At 44.0% G+C, this 17088-nt stretch overlaps 1 protein-coding gene across 1 annotated transcript in view; it reads left to right on the forward strand.

The window, feature by feature from the left end:
* Positions 1-375: 375 nt before the first annotated feature.
* The window catches only part of TAF1 (TATA-box binding protein associated factor 1), a 120163-nt gene continuing 103450 nt past the window's right edge, over positions 376-17088 (forward strand). The window contains 5 exon segments of the mRNA XM_030575944.1: positions 376-430; positions 5236-5352; positions 7533-7646; positions 8168-8236; positions 8239-8411. Coding sequence (XP_030431804.1) covers positions 391-430; positions 5236-5352; positions 7533-7646; positions 8168-8236; positions 8239-8411 — 513 coding nt within the window. The 5' untranslated portion in view covers positions 376-390.

Genomic DNA, 17088 nt, shown 5'->3' on the forward strand with positions numbered 1-17088 from the left:
TCGCTCGGTTTCCGGTTCCGGGTCGCGTTCCGGGCCGGCGAGATGCGGACTCGGAGAGCGAGGAGGAGGCGAGGGGAGCCGCGCCGGGCCCTTCTCCCTGGCCGGGTTCCTCTTCGGGAACATTAACGAGGCGGGGCAGCAGCTGGAGGGTGAGAGTGTCCTGGACAAGGTGAGGCGAGGCGAGCGAGGGGGGCTGGGGGCGCGGGCTCCGGCTGGCTGCCGTGGCCGGGCCCCTCGCGCGGCGGCGGCGGCGGCGGGACCGTAGCCCTGGTGCCCTGCTAACGGCCGGGCCTGGTCTTCCGCTCTCCCAGGGAATCCAAGAAGCATTTAGCCGGGTGGGCGCCTTGGGGCTGGGCAACCTGATCACCGAGATCACAGCCAGCGAGGAGGATGCTGCTGAGCCCTGACGGAGCCCAGCTGGATGAGGAGGGTGAGCCGAGCACGCGGTTAGCCTGCAGCATAGTCAGATTTTGTAAAATCGAAGGGTTCTTTAAGAGTAAAGGGGCATTTCTGTCTCCTCTTACTGAATATGAAAACCGTCATTGCATCGTTGAGACTGGTCACATTTTGATATCTGCTAATCGGCAGGAAGGTGGAGGCAGGTAACTGTGAGGCATGAGCTGTCCTACTTCATTACCAATGTATTAATACTTAAGCTAACAATTTTACTTTAGGAGAGAACTGTGATTGCACATTTGTATCAGTTGTTTGCATAAAGTGTTAAATATGGGATTAATGAGTAGTTAGGTGCTGTTTAGTGATTCATTATTGTCTCTTGTTCAGTCTTTAAAAAAACCAAGCCAGCATGGAGGCCTCTCTGTTTTTTAACTAATATAGCTACTTAAAATTCCAATTTATTGTAACCTTGTCTTTCTGCTCAGTTTTTCTCCATTTCCCTGTTGCATCTTGGATTGTAAAACCCATTGGTCCATTGATCTATTGCTTTCATTACTTGTTTTGCACAGCGTATAGCGCAATGGGGCCGTGATCCTTGATTTAAGTTTCTAGGTGCCACTATAATGTACTGGAGAGACAAGGTGGGTCAGGTAACATACTTTTTTGCACTAGCTTCTGTTGGTGTGAGAGAAAAGCTTTCAATTTTACACAGAACTCTTTTGGTCTGGAAAACTAACTCAGGGCTTGTCTTCGCATACGGTGCTAGAGCTGCTGTAGCATTTTAGTGAAGACACTACTGTGTCAATGAGAGTGGGTTACTGATTTTCACAAATTTATTACTCTAGATCTGACATGTCGATCCTCATCCTCAAAGGAAACCTGTATAACACTTTCAAAAGATGAATCAGGGCACTTAAATTCACTACTCTGCTAGACACTAAGGCCATGGCTACACTTACAGTTCTGCAGTGCTGGTAGTTACAGCTGTGTTCGTACAGCTGTGTAGGGCCAGCGCTGCAGTGTGGCCACACTGACAGCTGCCAGCGCTGCAGTGTGGCCACATTTGCAGCATTTGCAGCGCTGTTGGGAGTGGTGCATTGTGGGCAGCTCTCCCAGCATTCAAGTGGCTGCAACATGCTTTTCAAAAGAGGGGGGTGGGGTGGAATGTGACAGGGAGCTTGGGAGAGACAGAGAGATTGGATTTTTGGAGATGACACAGTTCTCAGCTCCCTGCCTTGCAAGTTCTAAGGACTGGAAGACACACAGTGCCTACCTTCAATCATTTTAAAAGTTCTGACCCCTTCCCCCACCCCTCTCTCATTCACTAAATGCAAATTATGCACTCCTAAATAGCCCTCAGACCAGATAAGCATCTGCTCAACATGGACTTCCCCCTCCCCCTCTGTCTTGTGAGCGTGCTGTTTCTCTCTTCAAGCAAACAGCTGTGAACATTCCAAAGTAATTCCCCTGCCTGCTCGCTCAGCAAACAGGAGCTGTGTTTGTTTTTTAAATAAGCAGTTTGGCTGAACTCCGAGCTCCCCCTTTCTTCCGGTTTGTTGTGGACAGGAATTCTGGGATACCTCCTTATACTCCGGAGGTCAATAAAAGCGCTGGTGGGGTCCACACTTGCTGACCAGCGCTGGAATCGCTACACCCGAGTCTCGACCGGGGGTACAGCCAGCGCTGCAATCAGGGAGTTGCAGCGCTGGCCATGCTTTGCAAGTGTGGCCACATCCTAAGTTGCAGCGCTGTAACTCCCTCACCAGCGCTGCAACTCTCTAGTGTAGCCATGGCCTGAAAATCATGGACTGAATACAGATACTGGTTTTGTGGCTTATTACAACAATCTGTAACCCACTAACAATTCCCCCAGCTGCTATCCACCCATTCCTTCCTAGGACTGGAAGGGTACTAATGGGCCACTTCACCTTGAATGGTACCTTGAAATACGTGTTAACTGCTTATGCTAAACAGTCTGTTCAAATCTTGTGTTTAGCAATGACACTGAGATCTTGTCTACACTACAGATTACTTTGGTATGACTTACCTCGCTCAGAGGTGTCACCTCTGAGCGACATGAGTTATACTGATCTAAGCAACAGTGTAGATAATGCTATGTTAGTGGGAGAGCATATGGTCTACACTGGCACTTTACAGCGCTGCAACTTTCTCGCTCAGAGGTGTGAAAAAACACCCCCTGAGCGCTGCAAGTTTCAGTGCTGTAATGTGCCTGTATAGACAGTGTACTACCACTGGTAACCGCCCCTCATGAAGGTGAGTTTTTTTTTAAGAGCTCTCTCCAAGCGCTATCTGCAACTACACAAGCCACGTTAAACGCTCCTGCGGCAGCGCTTTAACGTAGCCAGTGTAGACTAGCCCATAGCTACTGCCTCTTGCTGAGGCAGGTGTTGTTAAGCCAATGGAGAGCTCTCGCCCATTAGCTTAGAGTAGTGGTTCTCAGCCCACGGCCCAATTAGCACAGAACTGTGGCCCAGTTTAGCTGTGTGCTAAAGGCTGCCTGTGTGCCCAGGGTCCTGGGTTCCCAGCTGCCCAGTGCAGGGGTATCTGGACTGCCTTGGTAGGGTTGGGGTCCAGGCTGCTGGCCCACCCCGTGTGGCGGGCGTCGGGGCAGCCACTCGGCCCCACAGGCTCATGCAGTCTGAGTCGGGCAGGCAGCTGCCCTCCCTGTACAACTAGGGTTAGGGCTGCTGCTGCCTGCCATGCAGCCCAGGTAACACATTGTGGGCTGCGTTGTAAGCAGTTGAGAAGCACAAGCTTAGAGCCTCTCCACCATAAGTGCGAGACCTAAGTGCTGTAGTGTAGATGTACCTGAGTTAGTTCCCCAGACCTGAAGAAGAGCTTTGTGTAAGCTTGAAAGCTTGTCTCTCTCATCAATAGAAGTTGCTCCAATAAAATATATTACCTCACCCACCTTGTCTCTCTAGTATCCTGGGACCAATGTGTCTAAACGACATTATGTACTGCAATCTACTGTAATACAAATAAATAAGCAAAGGACAGAAATAGCACAGGTCCTGAAAGTGCTTGAAATGTCTTTTTCTCACTGAGTGATGCTCAAAGCATCAGTAACTTTAATAAGAAAGAAATAGTTTCCAGCATAAGGGCCAGAGTCTACCCTGCCAGTAATCTTTGTGAGGTTTATCATTAGACAATTTGCTGTCGTTCAAGGTTAATATATTGCCCTAGCTTTGTAAACTTGGGTAAATCTCCCTGCCCAGTTGCTTTCCACTGCCCTTATACGTGTTTATGTGTTTATAGGTTGTCTGCTCATTGGGCCAGGGATCCCTACCTTTATACCTATCTGTTCAGTTCCACGCTCACTGTTTGGGGATTTAATTTTGTTTAATACAAAAACTTATGTTAAATAATATGAGGTTGCAAAGTCAAGTGTTTGAAATTAAGGATGCCTGTTCAGTCTGAAGTTTGTCTGTTGTACATGAACATTGTGATGATTTTTAATTACATGATCAAATATTGTTTTTCTTTTCTGTACACGTTCCACTTTTTCCCAGGATGGAACAAAGCTCAGTGAATGAGGCAGTTGTTCAGTATTGCTTTCTGTCATTCAATACGTAGCTCTGGGGCTTATTTATTGCATCCTATCCAAATGCTTCACTGAATATAGAAATTATGAAAGTCACCATAGGCTTTTCTGTATTGCTCGTCACTGTAATATGTTAGTACTTCACAATTTTGGGTGGAGATTGTCCTTTCTCTTCCTAAAGTCATCTGCCTTATATATATCAACTTTCAACTTCAAGAGCAAGTGAAGATGGTGTCCTACTGACACAGCATAATTCACTACACAGCCCTGATTTGTGCCCCGAGCACCCGCCATCCTGCACGATAAATGAGTCAGGGATCTTGTGGAAAAACTGATCATGTAATTAGTCTGTATTACGCATATGCAGACTGGGTAACGTCAAGGTTTGGGGGCAACCTTCGTTCTGACATTCTTAACTTTCATGAGCTCGACTTTCCAACCTTACTAACATTCTTTTAAGAATTCTTAATTTAATTTTCTTTTTTTGAAAAAAAGTGAAAACAAATTTATTGGCAACTGTAGCAACACCCCATCATGCATTATCAGCAGAGTGTGAATCATCACTCAGACTACAGCGTAGATTCTTTGACTGCAATACTAATTACATTAGCTGCCAGCAGGAATGTACATAACACAATAAAACAGTGAGTTATTTATAAATGCGTAGACCTATTTTACAGACATCATAGCAAGGACAAAGTTAAGTTTTTTCTGAGAGGGAGCGTGGCAGTGGTAGAGTTATATTCCCAGCTTCTGTAACTCCTAAATGGGATGTGTGCTTGCTTGATACAATTGTGAAAGTACAGAATTACAAACGTTCATCAGTAGAAAAAAATCATTTAGGACTCATGGTCTGTTTCCCAGGGTGTGCACATAGCTCTGGGTCAAAGGGACTGTCTCAACTTATAACTCTGCCATATTTGAACAGATTTTCATGAGGCTGGCAAATGGCACTTCCCTGACCCCAATGATCCATCTCCCAAATTTCAAAGTCTTGCTGCCAGCCATGAAGGTGTTGGAGCTCTTGGGGGCAAGAGAAGGGAAGAAAGACCAGACTGGTTTAGAGTAGAAAACGTTAGGTAACCTTAATGTAGGGGATTGCATTTGCTCCTCTAGTAAAATAGAGTATAGATGGTGGGTGGGAGAAGTTATAGCAGGAAGGAGGGGTAGGCGGCTGAAGAAGTCAGGATAGACTAACATGGGATGAGGTAAGATGTGGTGAGTACATGTTGGGATATGATTTTGTTTTATGACAAGTCTTTCCTCCTTCTCAGGCTGGGTTAAGAGCACAGAGGATGCTGTTGATTACTCTGATATTAATGAAGTGGCTGAAGATGAGAGCCGCAGATACAGGCAGGCAATGGGCACCCTTCAGCCAATTCGAAGACAAGGTAATTGGGGGTGGTAGGAGTATACACAGACAAAATGATTAACAGTTAATGGTATGTCTCTGTGGGGCGGATTGGCTTTTGTTGCTGTTGTTGAGAGTGATCTTTCTCTAATCATTGTTATCCTGCCATGTTCTTTGTCCGCTTCGCGAAGTAAGCCAGTGGGGCAAATAAGTGGCCCAGATGTAAAATAATGTACATGAGTGGTGAAATTTCAGTCCCTTTCTTAGGGTTGGATTTATTTTTTCCAAAGCAAAACAGCTCATCATAATTTCTATAGATAACCAGATTGTTTTCCCTGAGCCAGGGTCTCCTGCAATATCCTACCTCCTTCTCACAGGTGTTCCTGTAAACTGAGTTGTTGTTTGACCTTTGATCTAAGGACAGGGCTGACCACAGGCTGTTACATGATTTCTCCTCTCAGACCTTTCTCCTGGGAGGAAGTCAGTCAGTCATTGGTGGGCGGGGGGGGGGGGGGGGAGGGGGAGGAGAACCTAAGGCGCATTCCCTTGGAGGATTATCTCAACCTGTTATAGCCTTCCTCTGTTTCTTCCCATCTCCCTTTCCTAGCATTATGTTTAATGGCCGCTGCTGCTGAGAAGGCATCTTCATCCAAGTTCTGCCATGACTTTCACAGATTATAAGGAGGGGTGAGACTGGCCTTTATGCTTCTCCAGTGGGGACTCATATAGGAGGTCCCTGCCTGTAGGATACAGAATTTGAAACATCTGCAGTTTTTTTTCCTGTGTTATTGCTAGTGCAATTGATGAATCTGCTGCCTGTCTCCTAAAGGAACTTTCCATCTCCTCTCCTGTCAGGCAGGAGCAGGAAATTAGGAATGTTGCAGTAATCTAGGGTTTCTGTCCTGAATTTTCTTGTTTCTCTCATCAGTTTTCCTACTCCCTTACTCATCCCCATTTCAAGCCCTGATTTTGTAATTGGTTGAATGTAGGGAAGCCACAGTTGGGGCAGCTTTGGGTGATCTATTAAGAAACTGGAAAGGTATTTGTAATAAGTTAATGCTGAGACAGGTTCCTTCCTGTGGATTGGGGTGGAGTTATGGTATTGGGGAAGGAGTGTCTGAGTATCCTTGAAATGGATTTTTTTTTTTAAATAAAGATAAATAAGTTAAAGGAGGATTGTCAAGGTTCCTTCCCCACTCTGAACTATAGGGTACAAATGTGGGGACCCGCATGGACACTTCTAAGCTTATTTACTAGCTTAGATCTGGTGACTCTGCCACCCATCAGAAATTTTAGTGTTGGAGCACTTCCTGTCCCCCCAAAACTCTCCCCTCCCTGGGTGGCCTTGAGGGGACTTCACCAATTCCCTGGTGAGTCCAGATCCAACCCCCTTGGATCTTAAAACAAGGAGAAAATTAACCATCCCCCCCTCCTTTCCTCCACCAATCCCTGGTGAGTCCAGATCCAACCCCCGTGGATCTTAAAACAAGGAAAATCAATCAGGTTCTTAAAAAGAAAGCTTTTAATTAAGAAGGTAAAAATCATCTCTGTAAAATCAGGATGGAAAATACTTTACAGAGTAATCAACCCCCTCTAGCCTTAGGTTCAAAGTTACAGCAAACAGAGGTAAAATCCTCTCAGCCAAAAAAAGGACATTTAAGGTTGAGAAAACAAAAATAAGACTAATCCGCCTTCCCTGGCTATTACTTACAATTTGAAACATGAGAGACTGGTTCAGAAAGATTGTGAGAGCCTGGATGGACTCTGGTCCCTCTTAGTCCCAAGAGCGAACAACAAACCAAACAAAGAGCACAAACAAAGACTTTCCTCCACCAAGATTTGAAAGTATCTTGTCCCCTTATTGGTCCTCTGGTCAGGTGTCAGCCAGGTTCACTGAGCTTCTTAACCCTTTACAGGTAAAAGAGGCATTAACCCGTAACTATCTGTTTCTGACAAGGATAGGTCCATCAACAACTCTTAAGCCAAAATGGTAAGGGATGCGACCTCAGGCACTGGATGTCCTAAACACCAAATGCCAGAAGCTGGGACTAGATGACAGGAATAAATTACTTGATGATTGCCCTGTTCTGTTCATTCCCTCTGAAACATCTGGCACTGGCCACTGCCAGAGACAGGATACTGGGCTGAATGGACCATGGGTCTGATCCAGTATGGCCATTCTTATGTTCTGAAGGCGATTGTCTCCTTTTGACTGGTTAGATGAAGATGAGGATGATTATGATGCTGACTGCGAAGATATTGATTCCAAGCTGATGCCGCCGCCGCCTCCACCTCCAATAAAGAGAGATGACGAAAAAGATGCAACTGCCCCTGGTGAGTAAGGACTCTTATCTTCTATTTGAACTTGTGGAAAGAATCTGGGAGTTTTGGGATGACAGGATGGACACATCAAAGATTCAAGCATTTCTGTCCAGTGGCTTTATACTGTAGCATGTTTGAGATCTTGTCAAAGATCCATCCTGCAGACTGGATCTGAAGATGAGTCGTGACCAATTATGCAATGAAGGTAGTGCTGCTTAGGGGTAACTGGCTCTTATAACATCTTTTACTCTATATTTTATATAACACTTTCAACAGTAAAGTTAATATTCATAATCAGACTAACCTGTGACGTTCAGCTGCTTCTGTTTTGCCTTCTCTCAGCAGTGACTGTGAGTTGCAGAGGTGATCTAGGGATGCACTGAAAGGCTAAACTGGATCAGGAATCAATAACTATAAAACATGGAGACTTAGATTAAGCATAATTTAAGATCAGGAAACAATGCTTGTGGAGTGGTGATTGTACTGGGGACCAAGAAAGGAAACTTGTTCATAAGATACTTGCTCTATTGTAGTATCTGAAGATGGAGATGGTATCATTCTGCCTTCCATCATTGCCCCATCCTCTGCTACCTCTGAGAAGGCAGATTCAGCAGCTCTTCTGATTCTGAGTCAGAGATGGGACCCCAAGATGCAAGGCAGGCAGAATCCAAGGAAGGGAAACTGACGCTGCCTCTTGCAGGAATAATGCAGCGAGATGCCACCAAACAGCTGCCGAGTGTTACTGAGCTATTCCCGGAATTCCGCCCGGCAGGTATTGTATGTATTGGGGACAATGTCCAAGGGGAAATGATGGAAACTCTGTCACTTGGAACACTCAAGACTGGGAAAAAAAAAAAGCCATCCTAGTAAATGTGTGCTTGGTAGAGTGAGAGGGGCTAGGTGATTGTCATCTCCATCTCTGATTTCTCTGTGTACTGACTGCTGTCAGTGACTGCTTTCCATGGGAAGCTGGATAGTGCTTCTTCTGCTCTCAGGAGGAGTCTCTTAGAAAGAATTTTTTGTGTAAATCAGGTTCTGATGTGTATGTTTTACCCTTCTATATAGAGCTTTGGTGCACAGATTTCAGAGCACTTTATGAATGGAGAAAGAGTACCCTTCTCCAGATTACAGGTGAATCACTGAAGTTAGTCACAGCTTCATCCACTTGTTTGTCAGCTTCTCTCACAAATGCCTCTACTCCTTGTTCCCTGACTCAGGGAACTTTCTCCCTGAACTGATTGATTTAAATGCCTCCTCAAGACCTAGTGCATCTGTGACTCCTATAAGAAATCAGCTGATAGTAATGGCTAGGATGAGATGAAGATGGAGGTAATTTTAAGTAGCAAACTGTTTGCAGGTCCACAGCTTCTTAGACTGTAAATTCCTAAAGGCTAGGGAGCATGTCTTTGTATGTGTTTGTCCAGCACTCAGCACAAGGACGTCTTGATCCCGAGTGGGGCTGCTGGATGCTTTTCCAGTGTAAATGTTTACTAAGGGTATGGCTACACTTAGAGCTGCACAGCGCTGCCACGGGAGCGCTCTCGCAGCAGCTCTTTGAAGTGTGAGTGTAGTTGCAGCACCAGCGCTAGGAGAGAGCTCTACCAGCGCTGCACGTACTCCACCTCCTCGTGGGGATTAGCTTACAACGGAGCGTCCCAGCACTAGGGCACTGTTTACGCTGGCGCTTTGCAGCGCTGTAACTTGCTGTGCTCAGAGGGGGGGATGTTTTTTTCACACCCCTGAGCGAGAAAGTTGCAGCGCTGTAAAGCGCCAATGTCGCCAAGCCCTAATAACAGTGATGATAAAACTAGATGAAACAATTCGGTCATCTCCCAGGAGTTGTTGTAGGGTTGATCCCTATTGTAAATATGCTAATATCTTGTAAGTGCCTTGGAGCAGGGACTGTCTTTGTGTGTTTCTATGGTACTTAGCACAGTGGGGCCCGGACCTGAGTAGGTGCTAACACAATACAAATAACTGTTCAATCTAGTTTTGAATGTGGCAAGAGACTGGGATTCCACCACTGTTCTCAGGAGACTGTTTTCCAGCCTCATACATCTCACTGTCTGTGAGATTTTCCTCAACTGAAATGCTATTTTTTTTCTTAATCTTGTCCTAGTTACTCCTACTTATATCTCCTTTATTATAGGTGGAACTGTTAATGACAACAGTTATTTAAGTTGCCTAACTCTGCCTTTTACTACCCCTGTTTCCAGTTTATAACTTGCCAAACATCTACAGTTCATGTTGAAGTTTCCATCCTTGGTCTCTGCCACAAGTTGAATTTTTCTGGCGTTTTAATAAAAATGATGTAGCTATTTTGGGGAAGAAGATTGGCAGGTGTATTATTCCTTTAATGTTAACCAAGGCTTTTCAACCATTTTTTGAAGAGCACTACCACCTTAGGGGTTTGCAGCAGGAACTTGAAATTTAGCAGGGGGATGGACCCTGAGGTTAAATGTTTTATTTTTTTCCTTATGAAAATCCATCAGATTAGTTATAAATCACAGAAAATGATTATTCGCACATGTACAGTAGAATTTGTTAGAGGCTTATTTCAAATCCTGTATGGTAGAGCCCAGTGCAGGACTATTTTTTTTAATACTGCTCCCATCCAGTCCCACTCCCATCTACTCCTGCAATCTTTCCTGCATTTTTTCCCACTTCCACTTAGATCTCGCAAGAGAGACAGATTCCACCAGGCTCCTTAAAAAAACCAACCAACTAACCAACCAGGGCCAGCCCACAAAATGTTGGCACCTGAGGCGGGGAGCTCAAATGACACCTCCATGCCCCTTTGCTTGGGCCGAAACTTTGAAAGGTCTCAATTCTGCCTTGTTCCTGTTCTTCTCCTCTTGTGGTACTGCTACCTATCTCAGTAAAGGAGAAGTAACAACTTAAAATGCCTTGTTCAAAATTTTATGTAACACTTAATTTTCAAATGCCTGAACAGCAAGTGTAACTTTTCTTGTCCGCATAGTAAACACTGGCATTTTTATATGTTTGAATAATCAGAGTGGTGCTTTCTGTGCCTTTTTGGTTGCAAAAATTTGAACTGCTTTCTGAAGGTCTACAGTCTGGGCCAGCTTGTGCTCTTTTGAGATGGTTGCAAGGCCGACCAGCCTCTCCTGTGTCATTGTGGAGTGTAGATGTGTTTTTATTAACTTCAGCTTGAAGAAGCTGCGTTCTCCCCTGCAACTGTCACAGGAAGTGTTAGAAGTATGCACAGAGCAACAAAAGCATTTGGAAAGAGGGTGGTCATCTTATTTGTGCGCATATATTCCAGAACAGCCTTTGGAGTTGATCCTGCTGCAATGTATCTTGAAAGGTTCATCACCTAAATCACTTGCATCAATATCGCGCATGTCATCATGTGTCAACACTATCTCTAGTGCCCTGCACTGCTGGTGTAGGTCTTCTTCAGGTACAGCGAGGAGTTTTGGAGTATCGTACAACATCCCAAATATACTGCTGTGTTCCTTGAGCTGAACGAATCGTTCTTCAACTGACTGTATTGCACAATCTAGCACCTGGTTAAATAATTCGACTTTGAATTGTTTGGGGTCTCTTATGGGATTATCCTGTGCCTCGTAATCAAAGTGTCATCTTCTTCAGTGACTCTTGTATTCTTGAATGGGTGGGAAAATAGCTTTAGCTTGAAGTTCCTCTGCAGAACATTTTGAAATCCCTCATCTGACCAGTAAGACTGTAGGTATGACCTTGTTTTGTCCAATTGTTCCATTGCTCCAGTTATATCAAGGTCAACACCTTGGAGTCTCTTGCTTACAACATTTGTTTCAAACAGTATGTCATGCCACAACACTAAGCCACACAGAAATTTGAAGCTATGTATGTTTCTGGTGATTCCATTTCCCTCTGCCACTGTTCTCCCCTGAACAGTTCCTGTCATAGCATTATCCTCCATAATGGCAACTATGGCATCATCTGTCATCTCAATTTGGTATTTGATAGGCTTTATCGCCTCCACTCGACTTTCCCATCGTATGGCACTCAGTGGTTTCAGTGTCAGAGAGGAAGTTCCCAGATGTTGCATCAAAATTTGCCACTGATGAGTTGATGCAGAGAAAAATACATAGATGCTTTGAATTATGTTAAAAAATTCATCAGCGTCACTAGAAGCTGATGCTGCATCACTGACCACCAAGTTCAATCAATGAAAATTGCATGGGACAAAAAAAGATCGAGGATTTAACTCTCAGATCCGTGTCTGCACTCCTCTGTCATTTCTTCTCATGTTGGCACCATTATCGTAGCCCTGACCTCTCATGTGAGCTATCACAATTCCCGTATCTTCCAGCTTTTTAAGAAGCACATTTGTCATATCAGCTCCTGTAGTATCATCAGTGTCAATAAATTCTAGAAAATGCTCTCTGACAGTCACCTTTGCAGGGACATTTTCACTAGATTCTGTTGTTGTTACAAAATGCACCATCAAAGTCATTTGTTTCGTTTGGCTGATGTCAGGTGTGCAGTCCAGAATAACAGAGTAATATCTTGTTTCAGAGTAGCAGCTGTGTTAGTCTGTATCCGCAAAGAACAGGAGTACTTGTGGCACCTTGGAGACTAAAATTATTATTAATACATTTATTTATAAATTTGTTAATCTCTAGAGTAATATCTTGCTGACTTCAGATCTGCCACAATCTTCTGTGTGACTTTTGTTGCCAGTAACTGTATGATCTCATTTTTGAATTGTTTTTCCAAGGTAGTGGTGTGTGTACATTTCTTGGGTGGTGACTCTTCTTAGATGCTCCTGGAGTACAGCATCAATCTCAGCCATTGGCTCCACAATTTTAAGGAAGTTTCCATTGTTTGGCACATACAACTGATCTGAAGTGCCACGCAGTGCAGGTTTTTTTTGGGTAGCAAGCATTCTCACAATGGCAATGAGCCTTTTCAGAACATTTTGTCTGTAAAGAGACTCTGATGCAATCTTCTCTTGATGCTGATCATCTATGGTGGCCTTTAACTTTAGTCTAGTCTCAAGCTCTTTCAGCCTATGGAATGCTATCTGGTGATTTGCTGCCGGCATGCCAGATTTCTAGCCAGATTTTTCCAGTCCTTGTTTCTGTAGAACCCAATGTGGCTGGAACATTAGACTCGAAGAGTTTGCAACAAAAACAGTATGCAGCAATCTGGGTTTTTGAGTACATAAGTCATGGCCTCTCCACTGTGTCACCATTGGGTTTTTCATGCCAGTAAAGTGATGGATGGAACTTCTATTTTCATTGTCGTTGGGGAACATGGAGTTTTTCACTTGCTGTGGCCCATGCAGTGCAAGGAAGTCCCCCAGGCTACTGCTTAAGTGGGTCCACAGTCCTGGATCATCTACTCTTAAGGAACTAAACTCAGCAGCAGCCGTTTCTTGCGTCTCCACCACACTCTTCTGATCTACACTTTTCTTCAGGAATGTGCATGTTTACATCCATCTGAGATGGAGATACAGATGCTGCAGTAGCTGCCAGGTCACCTTCACTCTGACTAACTGGAAGATCAGGCATCTCCTCACCACTCACATCCTCACTGGGGCCGGAAGGCTCACTATGAACATTTGTGTCTATGTATCTCAGGAGAGCTCTTTCCTGTTTAGCTAGAAAAGCATCCTTTGCTTTCTTTCTTTTTCTGAATGCTGCCCCAGAGGGGCATTTTCTTCTTACACTCATGACTGCTGTTCTGTGCCAACTATAGCAGCTCTTAACACTCAATTGAAGGGGACAAATAAGCAGGCTGGTAGCAGGGCCTGAGTGTGAGAAGATATCAGCATCTTATGGGCCTAACTGGCACCTGGTACTTCCCGTTCTCCTCAAGTGGGTTCAGGAAAGCAGCAGGAAACAGGAAGCTCCCTGAGAAGCTGGTGTTATTCAGTCCAGGCTCCTGGGGGTGCTAGAGAGGTATATAAGGCTACTCCTCTCTCTCTCCCTGCAGCTCCTGCTGCCTTCTGTCCTTCCCTCTCTCTGTTTCTCCTGCCTGCCTGTTACATCTCTTGTGCCCTCCTTCCTCCAGCACAGCATTCCTCCATCTCTGTGCATCTAGAGCAGAGAGACTACATATGCACTAGCACCAGACACAATGTTCTACATCAGGGGTAGGCAACCTATGGCACGAGTGCCGAAGGTGGCACATGAACTGATATTCAGCGGCACTCCCACTGCCTGGGTCATGGTCACCGGTCGGGGGGCTCTGCATTTTAATTTAATTTTAAATGAAGCTTCTTAAACATTTTAAAAACCTTATTTACTTTACGTACAACAATAGTTTAGTTATAGATTATAGACTTATAAAAAGAGACCTTCTACAAACCGTAAATGTATTGCTGGCACACGAAACCTTAAATTAGAGTGAATAAATGAAGACTCGACACACCACTTCTGAAAGGTTGCCGACCGCTGTTCTACACTCTGGGTCCTATCTATAAAGAGGGAAATAAGGGCAACCGGGGGAATTACAGACCAGTCAGCTTAACTTATGTACCCAGAAAGGTAATGGAGAAAATAATTAAGCAATCAGTTTGCAAACATCTAAAAGATAATAAGGTGATAAGTAACTATCAACATGGGTTTGTCAAAAACAAATTGTGGCAAACCAACCTGATAGCTTTCTTTGACAGTGTAACAAGCCTTGTGAATAGTGGGAAGCTTTTGATACTGTCTCGCATGACCTCATAAACAAACTAGGGAGATGCAACCTATATGGAGCTACTATAAGGTGGTTGGAAAACCATTCCCAGAGAGGAGTAGTTAGTGGTTCACAGTCATGCTGGAAGGGCATAACGAGTGGGGTCCCACAGGGATCAGTTCTGGGTCTGGCTCTGTTCAATATTTTCATTAATGATTTAGATAATGGTATACAGAGTACACTTATAAAGTTTGCGGATGATACCAAGCTGGGAGGGGTTGCAAGTGCTTTGGAGGATAGGATTAAAATTCAAAATGATCTGGAGAAATGGCCTGAAGTAAATAGGATGAAATTCAATAATGACAAATGCAAAGTACTCCATTTAGGGAGGAACAATCAGTTGCACACATACAAAATGGGAAATGACTGCCTAGGAAGGAGTACTGCAGAAGGGATCTGGGGGTCATAGTGGACCAGAAGCTAAATATTAATCAACAGTGTAATGCTATTGCAAAAAAAGCGAACATCATTCTGGGATATATTAGCAGGAGTGTTGTAAGCAAGAGACGAGGAGTAATTCTTCCACTCTACTCCACTCTGATTAGACCTCAACTGGAGTATTGTGTTCAGCTTTGGGCATCACGTTTCAGGAAGGATGTAGACAAACTGGATAGAGTCCAGAGAAGAGCAACAAACATTATTAAAGGTCTAGAAAACATGATTGAAGAAATTGGGTTTGTTTATTCTGGAAAAGAAAGACTGAGAGAGGACATAAGTTTTCAAGCATGTAAAAGGTGGTTACAAGAAGGAGGAAGAAAAATGTTTTTCTTAACCTCTGAGGATAGGACAGGAATGAATCGGTTTAAATTGCAGCAAGGGAGGTTTAGGTTGGACATCAGGAAAAACGTCCTAACTGTTAGGGTTGTTAAGCACTGGAATAAAGTGTCTAGGGAGGTTGTGGAATCTCCATCACTGGAGACTTTTAAGAGAAGGTTAGACAGACACCTGTCAGGGATGGTCTAGATAATTAGTCTTGCCATGAGTGCAGGGGATTGGACTAGATGACATCTCGAGGTCTCTTCCTGTTCTATGATTCTATCCTTTAGTCATATGGTACCACCCCCGAATAGACAGACAGATTAATTAAAAATCCTTGCTATTGGACTAGAAATCTCATGTATTAATTATTTCAGTATTCTCGGAGGGATATTATCCCATCTCTCTGATTTCAGTGCAATCAGCTCTGTAAGATTTTCTTTCATTTCAGATGTGGTGAATTCCCTTTTTATATACTCATTTCAATCTGTTTTCATTTCCATGTTCTGTATTATCATTCTTACTGAAAACTGAGGCAAAGTATTAATTTAGCGTTTGGGTCATTCCAATGTTATCTTTAATCCCCTCCCTGTCTGCACTGCGTAGCAGCCCGACCTCATCCTTGCTTAATCTTATTTTAATTACCGTGGCAAGATCTAATTCAGCTTCATTTTCAGCAATTCTCACTTTATTTCTGCATTTTCTGACCTTCAGGGTGTAGCTTTCTTTGTTGATCAGTCCCTTTTTCCATGCTCTGTAGGCTCTCTGTTTACTCCTTGAGGTAAATATTCATCCATTTGGATCTGGAGCCTTTCCCTGAAACTTTCCCCCCTTGCTCGGGATGCAAATTGCAGTTAGTTTTTGTACTCTTGACCTCCTCTACATTTAAGTCCTTGTGCGCTTCAGTCTAGTTGACTTTCTGTAACTCCTTCCCTTAATTTTCCAAATTTTGAAATAAAAAACCATAGTTGATGACGTAGTTTTAATTAATTTGAACTGTATCAACTCATGATCACTTGATCCAAAATTCTTTTGTATGATCAGCTCTTCTGTGATGTCCTCACCAGTTACCAAAACCAAGTCTAAATTTGCATCAACTCTTGTTGGCTCAGTGACTGATGAAGGAAACTCATCTATCATGTCCAGGAGTAACTGGGCATTACCATTATTGGAAGCATTTATTCTCCAGTCTGTATCTGGGATGTTAGTCTCCCATTATGACACAATTCCTGGTATCTGTATCCGAGTCTGACCTGGGGGGGAGGGTCTATAGCAGACCCCCACAGTATCCTAGTAGAACCTCTTTTAAATTCTTCCCCAAAGTGATTTTGACCCAATAGATTCTATTTTGTTCATACTATCACTTATTTCTTTACATTTTACCACATCACTGATGTACGATGCTACCATACCACCTTTACCCTTATTTCTATCCGTCAGAAACAGCACATACCCTACAATATCTGTATTCCAGTCATGAGTGCTATTCCACCATGTTTCTGTAATCCCTATTATATCCAGCTTGACTTCCTGCCCCAGTAGTTCCAGTTCCTCCATTCTGTTGCTCAAACTCCTTGCATTCATGTACAAGCATCTGTTTTTCCCTTCAAACCTCACCAAGTTTCCTAGCTGGATTAGGTATAGTTCAAAGTCACATGCTCAAAAGTTAGGAAATGACATAATTTAAATTATCCATGCATTCATAGGGCCAGATTGTGACCCACTGTAAGTCTCCACAAGGGTGCATATGATGCGCCCTTACTTCCCTTTTATGCGCTACCTATATTACAGGTCATGGAACAGAGGAGAGCTGCCTTTGTGGGGCTGCTACTCACTCTCCCACACAAATGGGAAGGGACAAGGTGGAGCCTGGATTCTGGCTCCCTTTATTCTCAATGTTTGTGTGCAGTGCAGCTGACCCTGCATGGAGCGGGGAGGTCATCTTTATCAAGTATAGGGCTGGTTTACAGTTTACTTTGCTTCAGGAGCAGAAGGCCAGATT

Source organism: Gopherus evgoodei, chromosome 9 (assembly GCF_007399415.2).
Source record: "Gopherus evgoodei ecotype Sinaloan lineage chromosome 9, rGopEvg1_v1.p, whole genome shotgun sequence".
In the NCBI taxonomy this organism is placed as follows: Eukaryota; Metazoa; Chordata; order Testudines; family Testudinidae; genus Gopherus; species Gopherus evgoodei.